At 37.5% G+C, this 16026-nt stretch overlaps 1 protein-coding gene and 1 long non-coding RNA gene across 2 annotated transcripts; both read left to right on the top strand.

The window, feature by feature from the left end:
- The first annotated feature begins 4393 nt into the window (after nt 1-4393).
- LOC148699325 (uncharacterized) lies at nt 4394-5200 on the top strand. The gene is made up of 2 exons (XR_015966250.1): nt 4394-4853; nt 4946-5200. It is a non-coding gene; the product is annotated as an uncharacterized LOC148699325 (long non-coding RNA).
- Nucleotides 5201-5971: 771 nt separating this feature from the next.
- On the top strand, nt 5972-13959 carry LOC137720628 (uncharacterized). The gene is made up of 3 exons (XM_068459717.2): nt 5972-6496; nt 9864-11511; nt 12436-13959. Exons 1-3 carry the CDS (start codon nt 6124-6126, stop codon nt 13613-13615), a joined length of 3201 nt encoding a protein of 1066 aa, XP_068315818.2. The 5' UTR covers nt 5972-6123; the 3' UTR covers nt 13616-13959.
- The last annotated feature ends 2067 nt before the right edge of the window (nt 13960-16026 follow it).

Genomic DNA, 16026 nt, shown 5'->3' with positions numbered 1-16026 from the left:
GCAACCCAATATGCAACCAACACCACAAGGCAGTCGAGCCAAGCCCAGCACGAGCTGGCCCAAGCCACTGCCCCAGCAGCATAGGTCTAACGCACTCCTAATGCTGCACCGCGCCTCACACGTGGCTTGGCCCACTTCCTCAACCCAACCCCCTTCCACGACCCACTTGGTGATCCTGATCGGTTTAATAGTCCCAGCTTTAGATTTTTGGAGAATTAAGCATGGGAGAAGATCTAGTGCAGCTTTCCAAAATGGACTTCTAGCAAACTGCGATATTCGGAGAATTAAGCATGGGAAAAGATCTAACTCTAGCATACCCATTCACTCTGGCATAGAAGCATGCCCTTTGAGACGAGGCTCGGCGAGTAGACAAGGCATTTTAGCAGCCTAAAAAAGAATCAGCAGTAGCTCACAAGAAGGAGGATGAAAAATAGTACAACAACAAAAGCAGGCAAAAGGCCAAGTACAAGGACCGACCCCCTACTAAAGGAGGCCCAACGCCTAAGAACTATACTAAGTTCTCGATTCCAATCCACCAAATCCTCTATGACATCAAGAGTGAACTATGGTTCAAGCTAGTATTATGCATTCCATCGAGGTCCTTGCCACACAACTAACGACAGCTACATTTGGAGAAATTACCTAGAGAAGTTGGTGAAAGAAGGCAAGGTCGACAAATATTTGGACAAGCCAATGGCGTAGCCTAGAAGGAACGCAGATACCAATGAAGAGCTGCCGACCAAGACAATTCGAATCAATGGCATTTTCGCCAAATTTGAGCACTTGGGGGCTACCAACAACTCCAAGAAGAGGATGATCCAGCAAGCTCTATTAGTCTCACAGGTCCAGGCAGTCAACACCCAACATGGATCCATCATTGGCTTCATCGAGCAAGATGTCGCAGGCGTCGACTTCCCACACGACGACGCATTAGTGATATTTGTCCAACTAGCCCAGGCTATAGTTGACAGAATGATGGTTGACAATAGAAGTGTGGTTAACTTACTTCAACTCTCAGTAATTCAGTAGATGAGCCTGGAAAGCACAATCATACACCAAGCGAGCTACTTACCTGATTCAACAGACACACCTTCATGGACTGGTTGGTTAATTCATCTAAAAATGTTCATATCTAGTTCGACTGAAAAGGTACATATCATTATCTCACCGAGCTTTCGGTCTTGTACATTTAGAACAAAAGACTTAAGAAAGCCAACAGTCAAATGATTAATTTTCTTAACTATTCAGTGTACAGACCAAAACTCAAGGAAACTGGGAGACAATGTTTGAGCCTAAATTAACATTGTTGGCCTAGTCTTGAACGAAGTAAGACTGCTTAAGGATTAGCTTTTGATGTGGCCAACTCCTGGACGAAGCAGGATAGTTCAAGGATCAAAATTTGATTTTATTAAAATTAATTTTTTTAAGGACCATGATTCGTTTCTAGATAGAGTATGGATTGATCGTATGATGAGACCAGATTTAGAATCCTAATGCAAGGTGAATAGGGTGAGACTTAGCGGTGATACAATTTCAGCCGAGAATAATTCTAAGCATATTCAAAAAATATGACGAGGAATTGGAATATTATCATAATTTTAGTACTCAGCAAACTTGGGCATGAAGAAATTTTTGTCCTCTAAATTTTAACACTCAATTCCCTTAAGTACCCTTGCCCATACAACCTGATACCGATTCGGTGCACTTATATTCTCACGAATATAGTTAAAGCGGCTAACCCGATGCATAAAATCTTGAACATCGCAGTGAATTAAGCAACCTTGTCTTCAGGTTCTAAAACCTTAGGCGGAGAGGTGTTCCTTCCTCAGTCGTAATCACTTAGGCATAGAAGTCAATAGTCCATTCACCACCACCATCACATCTATTATACTCGTTCAACCAAACTGGATCGCAATTTGGGACGTCCGCATTCATAAAAAAGACGTAGTTAGCTCAGTAGTTACTCGAGCTGCGTTGTGTAGACTTAGTAATTTTTAAAGTCAAAACATACAAAATGGAAGCACTTTTTCGATTTTGGTGAGTGCTACTGTAGCACCAACATCACCATTCAACAATGATTGGTTTGGAATCCACTGTTGAATTCCTTTTTCTTTTCCCTTCTTTTTTTTTTTTTTTGGTTGGGTGGGGGGGGGGGGCGCAATTGATAATTATTAAATGGTGGTTGTGGAATTCATGGTTTAGGATATTGTATTGATACTCAAACAGTTAGACCAATCACCATCCCCATCATCCCTAAGAGCATTCCAAAGGGTTCACAAAATTTAAGAGCATTACAAAGAGGTTAGGCAAAAGTTTAATACCATCCACCATTTTTCCAGCGATTGATCGATCAATTTTTTTTTTTTGCGACTAGTCGATTTTTCAATCTAAAGTTCATTGTCTATGTAACATCCCACATCGCCCAGGGGAGTGATCCTTAAATGTATATTCCCATCCCTACCTAACACGAGGCCTTTTGGGAGCTCACTGGCTTCGAGTTTCGTAGGAACTCCGAAGTTAAGCGAGAAGGGGGCTAGAGCAATCCCATGATGGGTGACCCATTGGGAAGTTGCTCGTGAGTTCCCAAAAACAAAACCGTGAGGGAATGGTAAGCCCAAAGCGGACAATATTGTGCTACGGTGGTGGAGCGGGCCCGAGAAGTATTCCGTCTCGGGCGGGGATGTGACAATTGGTATCAGAGCTTAACCATGGCCGCATGTGTACCGACGAGGACGTCGGGCCCCTAAGGGGGGTGGATTGTAACATCCCACATCGCCCAGGGGAGTGATCCTTAAATGTATATTCCCATCCCTACTTAACACGATGCCTTTTGGGAGCTCACTGGCTTCGAGTTCCGTAGGAACTCCGAAGTTAAGCGAGAAGGGGGCTAGAGTAGTCCCATGATGGGTGACCCACTAGGAAGTTGCTTGTGAGTTCCCAAAAACAAAACCGTGAGGGAATGGTAAGCCCAAAGCGGACAATATCGTGCTACGGTGGTTGAGCGGGCCTGGGAAGTATTCCGTCCTGAGCCGAGATGTGACAGTCTAACAGTGACTTTCAAAAATACATGTAAAGTGATGAATTTTCTCATTAATTCTTTAATTTTAATGTGTATATATGGGAAAAAATAATAAACTCACACAACAAACATAATTGAAGATGAAAAGTTGAACCTATTGCTATTTTCTATGTCACTATTGAACAATGATTTGAAATTTTTTTGGGCACCAATGATGATGGCTAACGACAATTTTCAGTACTGATGGTAATAACTTATGAGTCATGTGCAAGGGGGAAAAATATGAATAGTCCGGTGCTTATAAATGTCATGGCCCACAAATTGTGGCTCAATCTAAATATAATGGGTTGGACTTGATAGATTTTCTTGAATTTTTTTAGCTCTAGTTTTTTCTTAAAATTGAAATTTATTTCTTAAAACATATGTTCAACTTAGCCGAACTCACCTCTCCTCTTAGTGTAAAATATATCGTTGTACTTAAAAAAAACATATGTTCAACTTAGTATTTAATACAAATTTACCTAAAAAAACCTTAGTTTCTACGCTGATATTGTATTTTCTATATTTATTTTTTTCACTCAACTTTAGTCCCTAAACTATCCTCACTTATAAATAAAAAATTCATCCCAATTCTTTGAACTTCTATTTACCCCCAACATAATAAAAATTCATAAACAAAACCATAAGTTAGGTGCAACAAAATATGAACACAAAAGAAAATTAGTCAACCCCTATACTCGTGGAAGCAATCCATATGGAAAGAACAATTTGTCATGTTCAGTTCATCAGAAGGGGTTATCATCTGTGTGAACTCGATGATGTTTTGTGCGAAGGAAGCTCGTATTTCAAGGCAAAAATCATGTTACACCGGTTTAGAATTAAGAAATGTAAAGCAAAATCAAGTCATGGTATATCACGTGTTATTATATTAATGGACTAAAGTTTTATTTTAAAGTGTTATTTCACTTGTATAATGACATGTGTTGAACTATTCCGTGTTTCAGACATAGTAAAAAATCTCTCACATCCATGAGCTATATATAATTAATGCTCAAATTAGCACAATAAATAATGAAAAGAAATTAAAGAACATGATTCTTTGTACTTCCATCAAATAATGGAACAAGAAAAACATATATCACTTGCATGTAATGATAAAATAACCATTTATTTTATTTTAAATTCATCTCGGTAACTGTACAAGGAGGTAAAAAGACATGGCCAAATCGGATAAATCATTCATAAGGTATTCTGAAGATAGTGCATGTGCTAAAAAAACTCGGATTTAAACCTTTGTAGTGTACTCTGTTAGCAAATTTAATTTAAAAATAATTTTTTTGTTAACTATCTGTTAATGGTAAAATTGCACTTTGACATGTGCACTCTTCCTGCAAAAGATGCATTTTTTCCTAAATAAGGGGTAACGTGGAAAAATTACAGTCAGCTCAGCAGTTTGCAGGATCGAAGAGACACCACCCGCGGGGGTCTTTATTCATCAAAATGCAATTTTTTCAACTCCACTGGAATCCACAGGACAAATTTCTATGGTTTTTGTCAATTGGCACATTTTCAGAGCTCTAGGATTGATTTCTAGGCATACATGGATTAAATAATCCGGTTGGGTTGGGTTTTGGATCCGGGCCTTGTGGCGGAGGACAAGGGATTGGTTAATGCGTGCCATTCCAATGTCTGAGAAACCTGGCTTGAAGCAGGTTCTGGAGGACTCGGCAGCTGAGGCGAAGGGAGATCAACTGATTCGAGGCTGTCCAATTGCGAATGGGTTGGCCAAGGACTCGATGCAATTCGAGACGACGTCGCCGAGCCGGTGAATCAGGTTATTGGAGAATTTTGGAATTGCAATTTGTTGAACGGTGCTGGTTCATTTTGATCGGGTAGTAAAGCTTTGTTTATCGGTTTTAATTGCAGGAATTAGGGTCGGCGTGCCCGGTGGCGGAATCGGTGGTAGACGGTGATAACCAGGTGGCGGAAGATAAAGGCAAAGTGACGGAAGATTCGGGGAAAGAGGAGTTTGTGGATTGCTCGGAGGATTACGCAATGGATGAGTTGGATCGCCTGCGGCTTTTGCTGGATACTACTGTTGACTGTAATTTTCCCATGTCAAATTACAATTTTACCCATGTATTCACAGATAGTTTACAGAAAAATCACTTTTGGACTAAATTTGCTAATGGAGTACACCACAGGGATTTAAATTCGAGTTTTTTTAGCACAGGGTTATCTTCTGAATACCTTTTGACCACAGGGATCATTTATTCGATTTGGCCAAAAGACATTTCACATTAAAAAAAAAAAAAAATTGAAAAAGTCTAATCTACACTAAGGGTGCGAGAGTGGGTCAAGACTTAAAATGGGTCAGCTATAATAATGAGGTTCAAATTCGTCTTTGGTAAGACCTCTCACTTACAAGTGAAAATGAATATCACTAGACTGTAGTACTAAGTGACATTCACATAAAAATTTTAAGTTGAGTATAGAGATACAAAACAGGATTTCAAATAAAATTTTCGTAACAAGAATTATAATGTAATGAACAAGAAAGTAAGGACTCGTTTGGAAGTATATTTAAAATGATTGAAAACATTTGTGATGAAAATATTTTTAAAACCAATCTTTAGTAAAAATTCAAGCGAATCTTGGAAAAGCACTTTAATTGCTTCCGGTAATAAGCAAATATTTGGTGCTTATTCTAAAAAAGTACATAAAAATACTTTAAAAAATCAATTTCACAAAAAGAGTTTTTAATTATTTTAAAAGTACTTTTAAACGAACCCATTTGCTTGGCCGGGTCATCTTTCCTGGATTTTTCTTTCACTTGCGATTACCTTGGACCCCAATCCAATAACCCCGACAATTTCGGAGCCCCGAAAGCCATGTGCACCGCACGTGTCTTGAGGTTTTGCATCAACCTTCTCCTCTCGCCCTAAAACCCTCATTGCTCACTCTCCCACTCAGAGACTCAGAAAACCACCGACCTTGAAATTTCTTCTTCCACCTCCAAAATACAACCATGAAATTATCCAACCCATTTCCCATTTCCTCCCCAAAACACTAAACCCTAAACCCTAATTCTCAACCTACTAACCATGAGACCCATTTCTTCAAAAACCCTCTACCGCCTCTCTGCCTCTTCGCCATCCGCTCCTCCTTTCCTCCTTCAGATTTCCCGCCTCTCAACCTCTTCGCTATCCCACCATTCGCACGTTCACTCTTCCTTCAGACGCCACGACGAGGAGGTTCGGAATGTCAGGGTTTCGGTTTGGTGGGATTTTGAGAACTGCAATTTGCCGGCCGGTGTAAATGTGTTCAAGGTAGCGAATGCAATCACTGCGGCGATCAGGGCCAATGGGATCAAAGGTCCTATCCAGATTACGGCTTTTGGGGATATGTTGCAGCTCTCAAGGTTCAACCAGGAGGCATTGTCGTCCACCGGGGTCAATCTCACCCACGTTCCTCACGGTTCGCTTCGTTCTTACATTTAACTGCTTATTATTTTATGTGTTCAATTGCATAGATATAATCGTATGTATGGTCAGGTATTTCTCTGAAAGATAAATTTTCATATATTGAGGAAGATAAATTGTGAACGACTCTAAATCTGTAACTGTATCACGTGAGCGGAATTGGTTCGTTATGGGATGGTGATTGACTTGGTTAAGTTGATTAAGTGGGAGTATGTGCGTGAAGATTTTAGAGTCTGGTGGCTGGCTAGCAAAACTGAGATAATCAAGTTTGTTGGTTATGGTTACCATTGCCCTGGATTAAGTGAAAATTAACAAAAGGTAGGTAGAGGAAGCTATAGTCATGAAACAAAATTCAATCATTTTAATATTGTGGATTTTCATCCGATATCATACGTTAATTCAATCCCTTGAAATAAGTAAACAGTTATATATGGATTCAGTAAAACAAGATATATGTAACAGTTGCCTGAAGTGTCTTATGATGGGAACTTGTTTCAATATGTGGTTATATCACTTTTATTCAAGAAGGGGAGAGAAAGGCAACCTTAGTGCAAAACACAGAACCCACTTGAGAACCACCTTTAATATGAAAACCAAAATTGGTTCACTAGGTTCAATCAATTGTGTACACAACGAAGAAGCTTTTGTTGTATGTTTATTGTATCAATATAGAGGCAACCAACATTGGTTCACCTAGGTTCAATCAATTGTGTACATGCTGGATTGATAATGAAGGTCAATATTCCACTTTTTCTGTCCTATTTAGAATTTCTGACATGCTTTGAACTAGACACGTTCACACACATTTAGAAGGCTTATATTCATACTTCTTAGACACCGGAATCCATGTACGAATCATGCAGTCCAAGAAGTGACTTTAACCTATACTTATACAGCAGGCCCTGAAACCCTAAACTCAATCTAAATTTAGTTTGATAGAGACCCTTGTTGTTGGAGCATTCTTTTAATTCTTCAATTGCACCGTCTTGCACTTCATTCCATATCTATAGACTTCTTCCGTGAAGCTAAGTACAACAGTATCCTTGGTCTTATATACTTCTTGCACTTCATAAATTTTCATTATATGCTGTCCTAGTCCTGGCACCTACCATCTAAAATTGTTTTATTGAATAAATTATTTCCTGAAAGAGAAATGTTCCTCATTTTGAGTTTTTTGACATTTGTTTTGTGTTTTCTGTCTTATGTATGTATTGAAAATGTTTCCTATGATTTAGTATTCTTCTCTGAGTTGTAAATTGCTAGTGAAATTTCATGTCTTCTAAATATGATTCAGTCTTCAACTGATTGCAAAATTTTCTTAGTCATCTATGAAATCGAGTTTTGAATGTGTAATTTTTCGAAATTTGGTTTTCACTTTGAATCAATTCCATCAGTCTCGTCGGGAATGTTTATACTAGCCATTTGGTCCGTAAGTTAAGCTGTGATGAGCCCCCACCAACTCAAGCTATTAGTCGCACCTACTGATGCACCCATGCCGACGGTTCTTAAAAGCCACCAACCTATCCACGTACTCGTATGAAATTAGTTTCCCTGAAGTCATCTGGTTTGCACTCAGTATCTTTCTGTCCGATTAAGTGTCTTTATATGAGATGGTTTTTCACAAAGTCCTCTCTCCACATATTATGACGGTTCTGGAAAGTGGAAACTGTTCAGTGGTCATTAAATGAAGGACAGGAGAACATGCTCAAAGAGTAAAGTAATTGTGAAATTATAAACAATGGGATTTGGATTTATGACTTACACTTAAGATTTTCAGTTATTGATGGTTGCCACATCCAAGTTCAATGATTAAAAATATCCCCAATTTCATTATTGGATGGAAGAAGCATATGGTCATTTGGACCCTAAATTAAATTTTTTTTTGAGAAGAAACTATAACAGTTTATTAAAAAAGAAAAGTGTAATACACAGAAGTGGATAAGAAATCCACCAAGAACAGAACAAGAAAATCTCTCCAAAGGATCTGATTACAAGTAGGACAACCTCAACCAAAATCACTTTACAACTGCTAACATATCCCACAGTATTTAATTTGGACCCTAAATTAAATTTGAAGAGCCAATTTTTTCCTAGCGGATGTGTGACCTGGAAAAAAAAACTACCAAAATGTGAAAATTTCTTTCAGCTATACCACATTTTCAATATGTTATTTAACTAAAATAAAAATCTCATATGTAATTGACTAGGTGGCATGGAGTCTTTTGTATGGCTATCATATAGTTAGGTAAAATAAAATGAAGAAGTATTAAGCCCTGTGATAAAGATTCTGCATCTAATGCAGTAATATTAGCCTTTCGTAAAGGATTCCTGTTTAATGAAGTATAAGATTCTGCATCTGTAATTGCTTAAAAACTTTGTTCAGGGTCTGAGGTTGCTCTATATGATGTCTTTCAAGCATTTCTGTTTGAATTCTTAACCATTGCCTTTCATTTGTATGCAACTCTTTTGGACAGTTGGCTGACGTTATTATGACGAATGTACATCTAGGTTCCTTATACAGATCAGATTATGTAATCTTGCTGTCTTTTAGATCCATTTGATGATTGATCATTGTTAAATGGTTGAATGGGTTTGTGGAGTTTTGGAATTAGAATAACTAAGAACATGAACTTCTGAATCAGAAGCAGCCAATTTTGATAATGACATAATACTCTGTGAATATGCTGCCTGTAAGCGATTTATACTTGGGATTTGGAATGTAAATATGATTTGTAACTATTTGGGATTATTGGAGAACATTTTGGATTTATGACTTCGACAAAAGTTTAAGGACTAAAGAAGGAAGTCTTATTGAAATCAAAATCTGAAATAGATACAATTCTTGCTGCTATTCTTATTAGTTAAGAAGGGATGTTATTTATTTATTTATTCATATTCAAACAAATTCCAGATGCTTTGGTACAGGTTACCAGTACTTTTCCATTTATATCCGATGACAAAAAATCTTATGCAAAACACATAAGTTTTTCGCTCATAGTTTTCTGTGTTATGTTTTTCCTCATTCTACTTTTATTTGTTGGGTTGGAACTTAGAGTATACACGTTGGCATGAGTTATTTCCTATTGTTTGTTAATGCTGTATTGGCTGATACACAAATGCAGTGGCAACTGACCCATTTTGATTATGCCGTATTGGTTGCAATGGCTTATTGTAATGTGTATCTTAATCTACCTTCTGTAGTACTAGTACAGTTCATAATTACTGATTTTTCTGTGAAATAAATTTTCAATCTCAATTGGGTTCAACATGTGGTCTCCCATGCATGTGTCACACACACATTCAAATATACAACTTTATTGTATCCTAATAAGATTATATTGCAAATGTTTGTGTATGTGCAGGTGGAAAGAACAGTGCTGATAGGTCTCTTCTTGTAGATCTTATGTATTGGGTTTCTCAAAATCCCCCACCAGCACACCTTTTTTTAATTTCTGGTGACAGGGATTTTGCTAGCATTTTACACCGGTTAAGAATGAATAACTACAATATATTGCTAGCAAGTCCAGAAAATTCTCCTGGTGTCCTATGCAGTGCTGCAAGTATTATGTGGCCGTGGCATGCTTTGCTTACAGGTGAAACCCTTACTGGGAAGTATTTTAACCAACCACCTGATGGTCCCTATGGTTCTTGGTATGGCCATTACAAGGTTCCTCTTGAAGACCCATACTCGGTTATTGAGCAGCCGTCATTGTCACAGACTGAAAAGTTGTCTGAGCCTGGTTCAGATTCTAAGCCTCGTCCAATTCCTATTGCAGTCAGGAAGCAAATTCATAAGATATTGAAGTCACACCCTAATGGAATTTCCATTACAGAACTTCGCATGGAGCTTGCACAATGTAATTTGCATATAGATAGAGACTTCTATGGATATAAAAAGTTTTCCCGCTTTCTTTTAGCAATTCCACATATTTTAAAGCTCAAGTCATTAGGTGATGGAAAATTTCTGGTACATGGTAGCCCAAAAACATCTGAACCATGTGAGTACAATATAGGTACATCTAAAGAACCTGTTAGTGATATTGGAGACCGGGATCTCGATTCAGCTTCACAGTTAGGTTGTGAGGACAGATCTATTAATATAAGTACCAACAGGAAGCTGTCTGGATTTACATCCCATGAACCAAATGCAGAAAAGCCTTGTGAAGAATCAGAACATCTTTCTAATAATTCTTTGAGAGATTCAGGTGTGAAGTCACAGTTGCCTCTTTCCCCTGAGAATGTGAAGTCTTTGACCAAGCCACAACAGTTTTCTCCCCATGCTGAGAAGTCAATATCCCCTCCTTCCTCAGAGAATATAAAGCCTTCTACTAAACCACAACAAATTTCTCCCCTTGATGAGAAGTCGCTCTCCCCTCCTTCCTCAAAGAATGTGAAGACTTCGGCACCCATTGACGAAGAGGTGGTTGAAGTGGCTACAGATCAAGATACTGAACTTCATTTTTCTCCGGAAGTTGCACAAGATTCCTCATCTGAGGTGGGTTATTTTAAGAGGATTTGGAGAAATTGGTTTGGCAGTAGAGTTAATGTTTCAGGGACTTCGAGTCACAATGGTCAAGAAGAATTTTGCACTTCTGGTGATGACACTAAGAAGGAAGACCAAGACTCTCTGGTGAAACAGCATACTTCTGTTGATAATGCTGTGAAGGGAAATGATGAGAAAAAGCATGCTGCATCAAGTGTTCCAGCGTCATCTTCTTCATCCCACGATGAATCAGCTAAGGACAACAAAACTGCAACAACCTATCCAGTGTCCAGTAGCAAGTCTAAAACAAATCCAGGGATATTTGGTCAGATAGTAAATTGGTGTAAATTCGGGAGAAGTAGCCCATGCTACGATAAACTGAGTGATCAATCCCGTGACAGACTGAACCTGATGGACAATCACTCTCAAGTGAACAAGCTCTTTTCAACAGATTCTTTTTGGGCTGAAATGGAATCTTTTATGGACACACCTAAAGGATCAGTTGCTGTCGTCAAATCAAGGACCAGGTTGCATTTACTCCATGTTTATTTTATTTTATTTGTTTGTATTGTGCTCTGCATATAGACAAATATACTCATACAGATGCCTGCAGTTTCTCTTCATGTTTGCGTTTCTCTGTATCATGAAAAATCTTATGATTAGATTACAACTGTCTCAAACTTCCTTTTGTTTTTCTTCCCTTCGCTGCAACAATTCTTTTATTTGCTAGATTGTTGCTTGAATATTTTTACTAACGTTTTAGGTCCTTAGGTTTTGTAAATAAATACATTTATGTTTATGTATGTATACATATAGTGTTCATTTGCTAAACTTTGTGTGGCATGCTGTGCTGTCACCCAGTAAACCTAGACCGCACTTTGACAAGAGTGCACCTAATCAATGGTCCAGATTTAGTGTCTGGCAAGAGCAAGTTTTTTTTATATAAATACAAATATATATATATATATGTATGTATGTATGTATGTATATATGTATGTATATATATGTATATATTTGTGTATGTATCAAAATCCAAGCCTACGAAGTTTTGGATTTATAATTTTCTTTTGGCATGACAGTAACTAAACACTCTGTTTATATTAAAATAATTAAAGAAGAAAAAAACAAAGTATCCATATTCTTCATTAGAAATTTATGAATATTTCCTTGAGGTAGCAAATTTGAAGATGGAGTTGAATGACTGCATCAGGTGGAATGGAAATTAACTATGGGTATACAAATCTTCCATGAGGACATACGATTTGATTAGTCCATTTCAAGTTTGCGAGAACGATGCGAAACTGAAGATAGGGTCTTTCTACCCCAAGATTGTTTTCAATGCTTTTTTTTTTTTTTTTTTTTTTTTTTTTGCACTGAATTAATATATACAGTTCTTGATGTTCTGTGCTTACACATCACTAATGGTGTCCTTGTTTATTCACTTGTCTCAGGGAACAAATGGCACTCAACCTTCAAAAGGAAGGACCTTTGTCTCTTAGATCTCTCTGCAAAGATGATCTTCTTCACTTGGTTGACTTGTTAATGTCAGAAAAGAAGTGGGTTGAAGAATGCCCTTCCCAGATGTCACCTTTCAAACTTACTGATCGTGGTGGAAAGAGTTCTTTGGATCAGTCTAATGGTTCAAATAGGTTGAGATCCATCTTTCTGGATCAACTATCACAACGTGACATGCAGAGATCACGAGAGCATGATGGAGAGGAAAAATGTCAGAATATTCCTCATAGTGGAGTTTCACTACCTACCACTAGGAAGACACCTCCTGACAGGTGTAGAAGTGAGATACTAGCCGACTGTCGAAAGCTTGTAAATGAGCTATTGAAAGAGCACCCAGCGGGATATAACATGGGCTTATTCAGAAAAGTGTTCTTTGATAGGTATGGCTACCACCTTGAGTTGCATATGCTTGGGTATCAAAAGTTAGCAACCCTATTACAAGCCTTGCCTGGGGTGAAAGTAGAGTCGTCTCACATCCTTCCTTCTTTCACATACTCGGAACAAAAGCCTCAGAAAATGTTTGATATGAAAACTTCTGGTCCGAGTATCCAAAAACATACTGCCAGTCGTACAGCAGTTGATTCAGATGGTAATTTAACTGATGCGTCAAGCAAGGATGATGGTAGCGACTCACCATGGGAAGAGCTGGGCCCTGTTGCCAACGGATCCAACAAAAATGAAGTGCAATTAGAGTCAAGGGGGAAGGCAATAGGATCAACGGGTTTTGATTATGAAGCACCCCTTTCAGATGATTTTTCAGATTCAGAAGAAGAGACATCGCCTATAACTGAATCAGAAGGACAACGTGCAGCCAGAGTGAACAAAGAAGATAGCCCCTTGCTGCAGATCCTTGACTCATGGTACAGCAATAAGGATGGCGAAAGCAGCAAGCACAAGTCAGAGAATGTTGATAGGACGGTTGATTCCACGAATGTCTCTAAACTATCTGGATTCGGCACCACGAGTGGGACTTCTTTGGCAGACCATGCCTGGAAGCAAAGACCTCAGAAGAGCTACTCTTTTGTTACAGACTCGTGTGGCGATGACAAGGACAAGTTAATTGATGGCATACTAGGTAGCTTGAAGAAACCAAGTGAGCCAAGGATGGAGAGCTAGATGGTTTAAATGATTGAGAGCGAAAGCAAGTCAATAAAACATATATAAGAGATCTCCTAGTGCAGTGCCATTGGAACATTTGAGTACTTGAATTTTGGACATTGGAGTTCAACGGATTTGATTTTTGAAGCGGCCGAGCCAAGTTCAGGCTGCTCCGCGCTGGCGGTCAGAAGAGTTTAATTTATATTCCTAACCCAATTAGTTTGAACTACTCTTGCTTTTATCAATTAAGAAATGGCTTTAGATAGTTACAACCATGAATGCCTGCGCTTTGCTTTGCTGCGGGTTTTAAGAATACCGTTTAAGACAACATTATTAATATATAAATAAGTTTTATAAATCAATATTCACATGTCTGGTGTTTGAGAAGGTAAATGAGCAACACATTACAGTGAGCAAAAGATAAAATGCTCATTATTAGAAATATTTAGATAGACTATGAGCATGTTACAGAGTCTAGATTTTCCTACTTCATTGTTTCCGGCTCATCTTCACCTTCGTTATGTTGAGGTTTACAGTTTCAACTAGTGAAAAAAGAAGAAGTCGTTAGTGCGAACATATAGGAAAACAAAAAGGGGACATATAAGTAAAACTGAGATAGAGTTCATTTGTGATCCTGAAGGTGCAAATGAAATTTTTGTTTCCCTCTATTTTCATATGTTCTATCAGATGCAATAAGACTAAAATGAGTGCATTCAAACCAACCCATTTTTCGAACTTCAGTCATATATCAATCTCAGTGATACTAATTAGACAAAGTCAGGAAGTTCAAATAAATCACTTATAGCATCAAAAACAGTAAAAAACAAATGTGTATGTAGAAATTAAAATAGTAAAGAAGGTATATAATCGTCACAACGATGATGTAATAATCTACTGTGATTAATTTGACAAAGAAACAGTAGAACATAAGTAAACAAATGGGGAACACCCAACCAAAGATAAGATGGAGTGTTTTTTATAATAATGAAGGAGCATATATAATCCGTTTTTCATCTGCTCTATCAGATACAATGTGAGACAAAAGGAGTGCATTTAAATTAGAAAAAGTTGGGTTAGGCATAATTGGACAAAAAAAAGGTCTTTATAGCAACAAAAACTAGGAACTGCTTTATAATTGGACAAAGAAAGAGGAAGATAAGAAGAAACAAAGAAAAGGACTAAAAATTTTGGCAAAGACATTTTCAGCAAGTGAAAGAAAAACAGAGGCATTTCCAAAAAAGTCAATATCAATATGCCATGAAAAGAAAATAATGCCTGAGCAAGGGAAAAAAAAAATCATAAGGCTGAGTAGAGTAGCGAAGTGGAATTCGTAAAATGTAATATTTTCCTTTCAAATGAAAACCTGTAGTAAAATAAAAAACCAAATGAAAGGGCATGGCAGAAGAATTGAGGGGGAAAATAGATTTAAAAAAGTAATTAAAAAAACAAAGAGGACGAATGATGTTGTCCAATGTACTTAATTTCTCTTAAGTATAAAGACAGCTGTATATACTTCTTGACCATATGAGAGAACATCAATTTCGAATGAACTAATACAGGCATTAATCATGACTTGGGCATTCATAGCTATCGTTCTAAACTTGATGGCATACTGTAAAGTAACAGTTTATTTCCATTGGATAATTTGATTTCTCAAATTCAAAAGAAAATTAAAGAATACTAAACATTATTATTACAACATCCCGTCAGTCAAGAATCAAATCCAAAAGTAGAATTGGGTAAACAAATGAGAGATTAGAAAAATACCTCAAAAATGGTGGCCTCGATAGCCAAAGAGGCAACAATAATCCACAAATAAAAACCCAAAAAAAAATTAGTCAGCCAAACTAAGAGGAAAATTATCGAACAAAACAAACTAAAAAAGAGAATCCAAAAGAAATTGTAAAAAAATATACCCACTCGGCTATCAACAAAATCTGTAGAAAATGGGCACTGACATCTACTTTCAGCTTCAAGATTCTTGAATGAGTCCTGAGTGTTGGAAATTTGAGCCTAGAACTCCACAACTCAACTCCAACATCGGAATTTTGAGCTAAAAACGCCTGAACGAGTCCTCTTTATCTTTCATGTTTTGCCCTTATCATATAAACGTTGAAATTCCTCGTACTCAATCTACACGGTTCAGTGGTACTCCTCTTTACTTATAAGTAAGAGATTTTAAGTTCGATTCTCGTCAAAAATAAATTGAACTATATTATTGCTAACTCATTATAAGGCTCAATCCTCTCCTCTTCCTTCTTAGTGTAAATAATATTGTTTGTTAAAAAAAAATAATAATAAAATAAAAAAAGAAGATGATATTTGCAATCTAGGAAATGGTTGGGAGCAGACTTTCAAAATAAAAACAAGGAACTCTAGGAGCCACCCACTTAAAGTTCAATTTTTCTTTTAACCTTAAGTAATACTGA

This window comes from Pyrus communis, chromosome 1 (genome assembly GCF_041283825.1).
Source record: "Pyrus communis isolate YQ-2024b chromosome 1, ASM4128382v1, whole genome shotgun sequence".
Taxonomy (NCBI): Eukaryota; Viridiplantae; Streptophyta; class Magnoliopsida; order Rosales; family Rosaceae; genus Pyrus; species Pyrus communis.
This window is presented reverse-complemented; position numbering and strand designations above follow the sequence as displayed.

Excerpts from the sequence above, each read along its gene's own strand:
- LOC137720628 (XM_068459717.2), top strand. The coding sequence starts at position 6,124 with ATGAGACCCATTTCTTCAAAAACCCTCTACCGCCTCTCTGCCTCTTCG. Across the intron at positions 6,497-9,863 it reads TCTCACCCACGTTCCTCACG|GTGGAAAGAACAGTGCTGAT; the intron begins GTTCGCTTCGTT and ends GTGTATGTGCAG. Across the intron at positions 11,512-12,435 it reads GTCGTCAAATCAAGGACCAG|GGAACAAATGGCACTCAACC; the intron begins GTTGCATTTACT and ends CACTTGTCTCAG.